Raw genomic sequence first — 10491 nt, 5'->3', positions numbered from 1 at the left:
TTTATTTTGAGAGTGAGAGAGAGAGAGAGCACACAAGCAGGGGAGGGGCAGGGAGAGAGGGAGAGAGAGAGAGAGAACCCCGAGTCGTCTCCTCACTGTCAGCACAGAGCCCTATGAGGGGCTTGAACTCAGGAGCCGTGAGATCATGACCTGAGCCGAAGTCAGACTCTCACCCTATTTAGCGACCCAAGGACCCCTTAATTATTTGTGATGCTCTTGTGAATGGGATTTAAATTTTTTTCATTTTTAGATAATTTGTTGTTGGTGTATAGAAACACAAGCTGAAAATTTCTACATTCCAATGGCATTCTCTTTTTCGTGGGGCATCAGTGCCTGTTACTGAAACAGACTGTATGCGGGAATCATTCTTTTTTTTTTTTTATTTTTTTAATTTTTGAGAGAGAGAGAGAGACAGACAGACAGAGCATGAGGCAAGGAGGGGCAGAGAGAGGGACACAGAATCGGAAGCAGGTACCAGGCTCTGAGCGGTCAGCACAGAGCCCCGCGCGGGGCTTGAACTCACGGACCGCGAGATCATGACCTGAGCCGAAGTTGGACGCCCAATCAGCTGAACCACCCAGGCGCCCACAAGGAATCATTCCATTCATCTCCAAGTCACAGGAAGTTGTATCAGTCCTGTAGCTAAAAGGATATGGGGGGGAATCATTTGGTAATGGCAATTTTGAAGAGTAAGTCTGAACAATGTAAGCTGATTCTGACATCTTCTTAAAATCTTTAAGCAGGGAGGGAGACTCTGGAAGGAAAAAAAAGAATAATATTTTTCTTGATACTATTGTAACCACAAACATTTCAAAACATTAGTTGGAAGTTTATTGAGCAACTTTCAAGAGAATACAAATGGGACACCTACATTTCTTCAATAGGATGACACACATCAATATGGGAAAAGAGAATATCTGGAATTCTGTAGAGCCAGTAAGTGTTGTAATAATAATAATAATAATAATAACAATAACAATATCAAGTTAATGTGGAGTCCATGTATATCTTAAACCGGTTTATCTGTTCCCTTCTCTCATTTATTTCCTACAGAGATTGTCTTGTTCTTCTCGCATTTTCTTTTTTGTTTGTTTTAAGTTTACTTATTTATTTTGAGACAGAGAGAGAGAGAGAGAGCGGGGAAGGGGCAGAGAGAGAGGAAGAGAGAGAATCCCAAGAAGGCCACACGCTGTCAGCCCAGAGCCGGATGAGGGGCTCGGTCTCACCAACCGTGAGGTCATGACCTGAGCCAAAAGCCAAAATCAGGAGTCTGACGGAACCCCCCAGATGCCCCATTCTCACACTTTCTTAAGGTATGTCAAGAAGTTAAATAACTAAATTTCAATACAAATGACAAAGAGACGGTGAAGAAAAGACATATCAACTTATCAGAAAAGAAGTTTGAAGAAGGATGTTTCTTTTGGCATCATAATCTTTGTCCCTTAATGTGACTGACTAGAGGGGCTCCTGAATGGCTCAGTTGGAGGATCACGCAAGTGTTGATCTCAGGGTCATAGGTTCGAGCCCTGCGTTGGGTGTAGAGATTACTTAAATAAACAAAACCTAATAAAATACAATAAAATAAAATAAAATAAAATAAAATAAAATAAGATAAAATAAAATAACTTACTAGAATTATGCAGTGCAGTTCCAGTGCATACAGCTTCATCCATACAACAGGGTACCTGGGCCAGTGATCTTCTTCCCCAGGTGGGTAGTTGACAAAATTCCTCCAGCAGTGATCATACTCTAAGGAGACACAAATTTTGGTTCATTCAGCTAATAGAGCAGAAAGCTACTTTAAAGAGAGCCCAGCTTATAGATACACGTTATATAAAACCCGTCAGCCTATTTGCTGTTGGAGATGGACTAACCTCCCCCTGAATCCCTAAAAACAACAACATAGTTTATTCCAAGATGGCTGATGGGTCACCATGGCAGGTGCAGGCATGGAGAAGAGAGCCCTCTTTTTCATATTTTCCTTGCTGTGAATATCAGACCTGGTCCTTTCTCATGTTATTTTGGACTTTTGCTTCTTCTTCTTCTTTTTTTTTTAAACATTTATTCATTTTTGAGAGATAGAAAGAGACCGAGCAGCAGTGGGGGAAGGGCAGAGATAAGAGAGAAACACAGAATCCAAGCTGTCAGGACAGAGTCTGATGCAGGGCTTGAACCCACGAACTGCCAGATCATGACCTGAGCCAAAGTTGGACACTTAACTGAGCTAGCCAGTTTATTTATTTATTTAGGAGAGAGACAGAAAGAGAGAGAGAGGGAGGGAGAGAGCACAGTGGGGGAGGGACAGAGAGAGAGAGAGAGAGAGAGAGAGAGACAGAGGATCTGAAGCAGATTCTGTGCTGACAGCAGAGAGCCCGATGCCGGGCTCGAACTCACGAACTGCTAGATCCTGCCCTGAGCCCAAGTCAGACACTTAACTGACTGAGCCACCCAGGCGCCCCCTGACTTTGACTTCTGAGACTTCCGAAGTGGGATAGTCACTCTTCTGGCCTAGAAACATGCTACCAGCACAGTCTCGCATCAACACTTAAGGTCCTCTGTTTGTTGTTTTTACCTGGGACTCTCATAATCTGGACGGTCACACCACTGTTGATGAGGTCCCTGAGTCCTTGCCGGTTTTGTTGATCCAGGTGCCAGAAGAGCCGAGATACATAAATAACCAGAGTCACGCTAGGGTGTTGACTCAAAAATCCTCTGATAGCCTTGGAGCATTCCCAACAGGGACTCCAGGACAGGAACCAGGTGATGGAACAGCTGACGGAGGGGCAAAAATGTCTTTCTGAAGTAAATTTTTCTATAAAATTGAGCTCGACGTGGTTGGCGGTATTTCTGCCCGAGTTTCGCCAGATCCTATGGCTTGTGCCCCACTTAATTTCATAGAGCAGACAGGCCTCTTTGCGGAGTTCTCTGGGGTCAAAGAAGACTTCAAACTCCCGGGGTTCAATTCTTCTCCTGAAACACAAAAAGCACCCCCATGCTTTCAGGCAATCTTTAGAGGGACCCGAGGAATGATTTCATGTTCCCCTCTCCTATCACACAGATCTCAAACATGACATCTCAGGACATTTTCTTTTCTAATCTGTCTCCCAAAGTTATCTAGGTGGGCCCGTCTGAATCATCAGAGTTTCTCTCACAAGCATAGTGAAGAGAGTTTTCCCACCTCACGTCATGGAGTTACCACTCTCTCTATACCGTTGCTTGGTAGTTTGAACTCAGGCATAAATATGTAGAGACGCCATGCTCCAATCCCTACACCTCAACGTTCCTCAGTGGACTCTAACTAAATTTTAGGTAGGAGCCTCAAACTGCCAACACGATTCTATTGCCAAGTCTGAAGAGAGAAGAAGCCTCAGGATTCTTCGGCATGAAATTCTGCATACTAATTCCTCATAAGAAAAAAATTCAAGTTGCTCCCAGTGGCATCTTTATTTATTTATTTTTTAAAGATTTTTGTCAAAAAAAAAAAAAAAAAGATTTTTGTCTTTAACAGTCTCTACACCCACTGTGGGGCTCAGACTTACCACACCAAGACCAAGAGTCACATGCTCCACTGACTGAGCCAGCCAGGCGCCCCTCCCAATGACATCTGTAGACTTAATCCTTTCCATGTCTCAGAGCTGTAACTCAGGGGAAACTCAAGATCGTGATGAGTACTCTTCTTTGCCATATGGTTGAGTCATCAGCTTATTACATCCCAATATTTCCACTCATCCCTCAAGTATTACATTTATTGACCACATAGATCAGTCCTCCCACCCATCGTGAGATAATTTATTCCCTGACAAAATTCCCCCTGTTATAATGCTATGTCTGAAAAATGGGAATATGGTATAAAATAAAAAGATGAACTCAAAGTGACAAATGAGTTCTCTGGACCTTTCGCTAATGGCTATCAAGTCATGTGATTTAAACAGAGAAGTATGAAGATAAAACAGTAACAGAACAAAGCTGGAAGGTAATTTATTTAAACACAAACCAAAAGACATACAAACAAAGATATAGGAAGCAATAATCATAGGGCGCCTGGGTGGCTCAGTCAGCTGAGCATCCAACTCTTGGGCCCACAGCAGGCTCCGCATGGAGCCTGCTTGGGATTCTCTCTGTCTGCCCCCAGCCCCTAGCTCGTGTGTGTGCTCTCTCTCTCTCTCAAAATAAAAAAAATAAACTTTTAAAAAAGCAATAGTTATAGAGAATGAAGTTAGAAAAGGCAAAAGGTGGGGCGCCTGGGTGGTTCAGTCGGTTGAGCGTCCGACTTCGGCTCAGGTCATGATCTCGTGGTTTGTGGGTTCGAGCCCCGCATCGGGCTCTGTGCTGACAGTTCAGAGCCTGGAGCCTGCTTCGGATTCTGTGTCTCCCTCTCTCTCTCTGCCCCTCCCCTGCTTGTGCTCTGTCTCTGTCTCTGTCTCTGTCTCTGTCTCTCTCTCTCTCTCAAAAATAAATAAATAAATGTAAAAAATAAAATTAAAAAAAAAAGAAAGAAAAGGCAAAAGGAAAGAGTGGGAACATGATACAACAAGAAAGGAAAAATATGGAAAGCTATAGTCCTACAGCTCTTAAATCCACCTTTTCTTGCTGAATTAAATGCTCACTATGGTAGTATTCTTTTCTTTCTTTTTTTTTTTTTTAATGTTTATTTATTTTGGAGAGAGGCAGAGAGAGAGCAGAGGAAAGGCAGAGAGAGGAGACACAGAATCCAAAGCAGGCTCCAAGCTCTGAGCTGTCAGCCCAGTCACCAACTGTGAGATCGTTACCTGAACTGCACTCGGATGCTTAACCAACTGAGCCACCCAGCTGCTCCTATGATAATATCAGTCTTACCTCAAGGTGGCATCTCCAGCGGAAGGCCCTGTTGACCAAAAGACGATTATGTCAAATAACACCCACACACATATATTTAGCTAAGAAAAATACTCGGTTTTTCTAAACCTGCAAACCATATCAGAAAATGGGGTTAAAAGAGTCTCTCCTATATTCATTGGATCGGACCCTCAAGAAAAGCCAAATTTGTAAGGGCTCTGCCAAAAATCTATTTGCCCAATCCCAAACCAGAAAATCCTCCTTAAGGCTCCAGCAAGAATGATCAAATGCAATGAGACAGTCATCCCTCAGAGGCTCCTATGTGTAATTTCTACCTACTTCCATAGCACCCTGTACGTCCTTCATCACAGCAATTATCATGCTATACATTTATGTTTTTTTATGGAGCTATTGTTCTTATATTTTATTTATTTTTTAATTTACATCCAAGTTAGTTAACATAGAGTGCCACAATGAGTTCAGGAGTAGATTCCAGTAATTCATCCCCTAGCTATGACACCCAGTTACACCTAGGTATCACTAGGTATAAGGTAGGTATAAGTTATATCTAGGTGTAAGCACCCAGTGCTTATCCCAAGTGACTTCCTTAACACCCCTTACCCATTTAGCCCATCCCCCTCCCACAACCCCTCTAGCAACCCTCAGTTTGTTCTCTATATTTAAGAGTCTCTTATGTTTTGTCCCCCTCCCTGTTTTTCTATTATTTTTGCTTCCCTTCCCTTATGTTCATCTGGTGTGTCTCTTAAAGTCCTCATATGAGTGAAGGCATATGATTTTTGTCTTTCTCTGACTGACTAATGTCACTTAGCGTAATACACTCCAGTTCCATCTACGTAGTTGCGAATGGCAAGATTTCATTCTTTTTGATTGCCAGGTAATACTCCATTGTATATATATACCACACCTTCTTTATCCATTCATCCATCGATGGACATTTGGGCTCGTTCCATACTTTGGCTATTGTCAATCGTGCTGCTATAAACATGAGGGTGCATGTGCCCCTTGGAAACAGCACCCCGGTATCCCTTGGATAAATCCCTAGTAGTGCAGTTGCTGGGTCGTAGGGTAGTTCTATTTTGAATGTTTTGAGGAACCTCCATACTGTTTTCCAGAGTGTCTGCACCAGTTTGCATTCCCATATCATGCTATATTTTGATTGGTATTTACACGACCATAATAACAATGAATTATAAATTATGTGAGATACGGATTATGAATATCTTGTTCTAGACTCTATCATCACACTGCCTGAAACATGTTGGCAGTAGATATTTATTGAACAAATGACTGAACGAGTCTCACTACTATCAATTATGGGATACCTAAATATATACACAGAGGAACGAAGAGACAGAGAGAGAACAATATTATGCAGAGAGAGTGGCTCTCTCATACATTGTTGGTGGGAACGTAAACTGGTACAGCCACTCCAGGAAACAGGCAGTTTCTTAATCGTTATTATTATTTTATTTTTATTTTTATTTTTAAAGCTTACTTATTTATTTTGAGAGAGGATAGGGGCAGAGAGAGATCCCAAGCAGGGTCCGTGCTCAGTGAGGAGCCTAATGCAGGGCTCGACCTCACAAATGAGAGATCATGACCTGTGCTGAAATCAAGAGTTGGTTGCTCAACTGACACCCAGGTGTCCCAGAAGTTTCTTAATTGAAAACAACAACGGGGCGCCTGGGTGGCTCAGTCGGTTAAGCGGCCGACTTCGGCTCAGGTCATGATCTCGCGGTCCGTGAGTTCGAGCCCCGCATCAGGCTCTGGGCTGACAGCTCAGAGCCTGGAGCCTGTTTCAGATTCTGTGTCTCCCTCTCTCTGACCCTCCCCCATTCATGCTCTGTCTCTCCCTGTCTCAAAAATAAACAAAACATTAAAAAAAATTTTTAAATAAAAAAAAGAAAACAACAACCTTAATTCTTTTTCTGTATTAAAAACCTGGGTAGCTCTGTTGGTCCATCCTCTGACTCCTGATTTCAGCTCAGGTAATGATCTCAGGGTTGTGGGAGTCTGCTTCAGACTCCACGCTGAGTGGGGAGCTGGCTTGGGATTCTCTCTTTTCCCCTCTCTCTCAGCCACCCCCCCCCCCCACGCTCTCTCTCTAAAATAAAAAAAAAAGAGGGGCGCCTGGGTGGCTCAGTCGGTTAAGCGGCCGACTTCGGCTCAGGTCACGATCTCGCGGTCCGTGAGTTCGAGCCCCGCGTCGGGCTCTGTGCTGACAGCTCAGAGCCTGGAGCCTGTTTCAGATTCTGTCTCCCTCTCTCTGACCCTCCCCCGTTCATGCTCTGTCTCTCTCTGTCTCAAAAATAAATAAACGTTAAAAAATAAAATAAAATAAAGATTAATTAAAAATTAAAAAAAAAATAAAAGCAACAACAATAATTGAAAATGCAACTGCCATATAACCCAGCAACTGCACCCTGGGCATTTATCTCAGAGACACGAAAATGTAGGCTCCCACGAAGGCTGTATGCAAATGTTTCTATCGCTTTGATTTGTAGTATCTAAAAACTGGCATCAACCTAGATGTCCAGATGTTAAACAATCCGTGGTAAATGGAATGGAATTCAGCAATAAAAAGGAACAAACTATTGATACATGTAATAACTTGGATGAATCTCCAAGGAATTATGCTGGGGGAGGGGGGAGCAATCTCAAAAAGTTGCATTCTGCATGATTCCATTTGTCTAACATTTTGAGTGGCAAAATTTTAGAAGTGAGGACGGATCAGTGGTTCTCAAGAATTAAGAACAGGGGTGGGGCAGGAAGAAGGAGGGTTTGGTTATAAAAGGGCAATAAAATATCTCTGTACTGTTGGAATGATCATGGTGGTGAAAACACAGACCTCTGCAGGTGACAAAATTGCCTACAACTAAATACACACAGAGGCACCTGGGTGGCTCAGTCGGTTAAGCGGCCGACTTGATTGCAACTCAGGTCATGATTTCACGGTTTGTGAGTTCGAGCCCCACGTCAGGCTTTGTGCGAACAGCTCAGAGTCTGGAACCTGCTTTGGATTCTGTGTCTCCCTCTCTCTGCGCAACCCCCTTCCCCCAATTCCTGCTCATGCTCTGTCTCTGTCTCTCTCTCTCTCTCTCTAAAATAAATTAACATTTTTTAAAAATTCAAAACAAATAAACATTAAAAAAAGAAAGAAAAAACTAAATACACACATAAATGACTACAAGTGCAACTGGAGAAATCTGAATAAAATAGGTGGATTGTGTCAATGTTAGTATTCTGGTTGTGATATTATTCTACACTTGATCTTAGCCACAGGCTGAGAAGCCATAGGTTGTGAGATTATTCTATAGTTTTGCAAAACGTAACCATTGGGGGGAACTGAGCAAAGTGTATAAGGAACCTCTCTATTATTCTTTTTTTTTTTTTAACATTTTTATTTATTTTTGAGACAGAGAGAGACAGAGCATGAACGGGGGAGGGTCAGAGAGAGAGGGAGACACAGAATCCGAAGCAGGCTCCAGGCTCTGAGCTGTCGGCACAGAGCCCGACGCGGGGCTCGAACTCACGGACCGCGAGATCATGACCTGAGCCGAAGTCGGACGCTTAACCGACTGAGTCACCCAGGCGCCCCAACCTCTCTATTATTCTTAAAGCTGCATGTTTTTAAACTTTGATTATCTCAAAATAACTACTTAAGGAGTATTTAGTAGTATGGAGAGAAGCCAGGGCACCACTGGCTTAATATAGATGTACTTTTGGGGTGCCTGGCTGGCTGAGTAGGTAAAGCATGCGCCTTTTTTTTTTTTTTTTAATTCTTGTTTATTTTTGAGAGAGAGAGAGAGACAGAGACAGAAACAGAGCAGGGGAGGGCAGAGAGAGAGGGAGACAAGAATCCGAAGCAGGCTCCAGGCTCTGAGCTGTCAGCACAGAGTCTGACGCGGGGCCCGAACTCACAAACTGCAAGATCATGACCTGAGCCGAATTTGGACGCTCAACCCACTGAGCCACCCAGGCGCCCCTATACGCACATGTACTTTTTAAACCACAAATCAAGAGGAATGAAGAAAGATCTGCGTCAGTGAGAGGAGTGAAAAAACATTTGCAAAATTCATATGGAAAGATATTCCTTTTTTTTTTTAAGTTTATTCATTTAGTTTGACAGAGAGTGGGGAGAGGCAGAGAGAGAGGGAGAGAGAATCCCAAGCGGGTTCCATGCTGCCAGCGCTGAGCCTGATTCGGGGCTCAGACTCAAGTACTGTGAGATCATGACCTGAGCCGACACCAAGAGTGGGACGTTTCACCAGCTGAGGCACTCAGGTGCCGAGATATGAAAAGATCTTGTTGAACCAGCAGAGGAGAAGCTGACTTCACCTGGAGCCCAGTGGGTACTGAGGGCATTGACGGCAAAATGCTGCCGTACAAAGGATCTCAAAGGTGGCAAAAGTCTCCCTCTAAATCAAGTTAATGCGGAAGGAGGGAGAGACAGAATCAACAATCACTGCCTTTAGGAAAAGAAAAGAACAATAGAGTTAGCAGCAGAATTTGGAGCTCGGATGTAAACTGAGTCAACATGGGGCACGACTCAGTCATCTGAGTTCCCAATGTACAAAGTTTCAGGGAATGGAGATAATCCTTCAGTCAAAAGAAACAGCTAAGAGGGGCATCTGGGCGGCTCAGTCAGTTAAGCGTCCGACTTCGGCTCAGGTCCTGATCTCACGATTCGTGGGTTCGAGCCCCGCGAGGGGCTCTGTGCTGACAGCTCAGAGACTGGAGCCCACTTCGGCTTCTGTGTCTCCCTCTCTCTCTCTCTCTCTCTGCCCCACCCCCCTGCTCATGCTCTGTCTTTTTCTGTCTCCAAAATAAACATTAAAAAAAAAGACTTTCTTTTTTTTAACTTCATGTACTTATTTTTTAAATTAATTTTTGACAGAGAGAGAGAGAGAGAGAGAGAGAGAGAGAGAGAATGAATGGGGGAGGGGCGGAGAGAGAAGGAGAGAGAGAATCCTAAACAGGCTCCTTACTGTCAGTGCAGAGCCCCGACGTGGAGCTCAATCGCATGAACTTCGAAATCTGAACCTGAGCCCAAATCAAGAGTCAGACACCGACTAAGCCACCCGGGCGCCCCCCCCCCCCCCCCCCCGCTGCTATTTTTTAAACTGTTATTTAACAGTTGTATTTTTCACTGAACTTTTTATTACGGTGAAACAAGCATCGATTTGGTGTCATTTGATCAAAATCATTTGTGGATGTGAATAGTTAGTAGTAAGAATAATAATAAATCCCATTTAAGAGTCGTATGAATAATATATTAATACACAGGAAAGTTGAAAAACGCTCAAGGACACAAGCACAGGCAGGACACGCACACACATGCACACACACACACACACACACACACACACAGAATATCTGCCCTTTTCATGAATATAGAGCTTGCCAGGCCCCCCGGTCCAGTTTACCTTTGTCAGAAGCCATGGTGCTCTGTCACTGGACTTTTCCCCCCGGAACCGTATATTGTGCTGATCGCTCTTACCAACAACACGCCTGGACATCATAGGTGTGGCCGCTGATACCTGGCTGGGGCAGAGGATGACTCAGTCCTGAGTCTCAGGCAGTTGCCGGGGATCTCGACTGTACAAACAGTAAGCAGATTAAGAGGGAAGGAGGTGTGGGGAATTCACATCAATG

General features: G+C 43.7%; 1 protein-coding gene across 1 annotated transcript; it reads right to left on the bottom strand.

The window, feature by feature from the left end:
• Positions 1-604: 604 nt before the first annotated feature.
• APOBEC1 (apolipoprotein B mRNA editing enzyme catalytic subunit 1) lies at positions 605-10278 on the bottom strand. Its single transcript, XM_042948411.1, has 5 exons — positions 10263-10278; positions 4837-4864; positions 2573-2970; positions 1631-1749; positions 605-754 (listed from the first exon to the last, which is right to left on the bottom strand). Exons 1-5 carry the CDS (start codon positions 10276-10278, stop codon positions 605-607), a joined length of 711 nt encoding a protein of 236 aa, XP_042804345.1.
• Positions 10279-10491: the final 213 nt, after the last annotated feature.

Source organism: Panthera leo, chromosome B4, assembly GCF_018350215.1.
Source record: "Panthera leo isolate Ple1 chromosome B4, P.leo_Ple1_pat1.1, whole genome shotgun sequence".
NCBI lineage: Eukaryota > Metazoa > Chordata > Mammalia > Carnivora > Felidae > Panthera > Panthera leo.
Note: the sequence above shows the minus strand (reverse complement) of the source record. Positions and strands in the feature narration are given on the sequence as shown.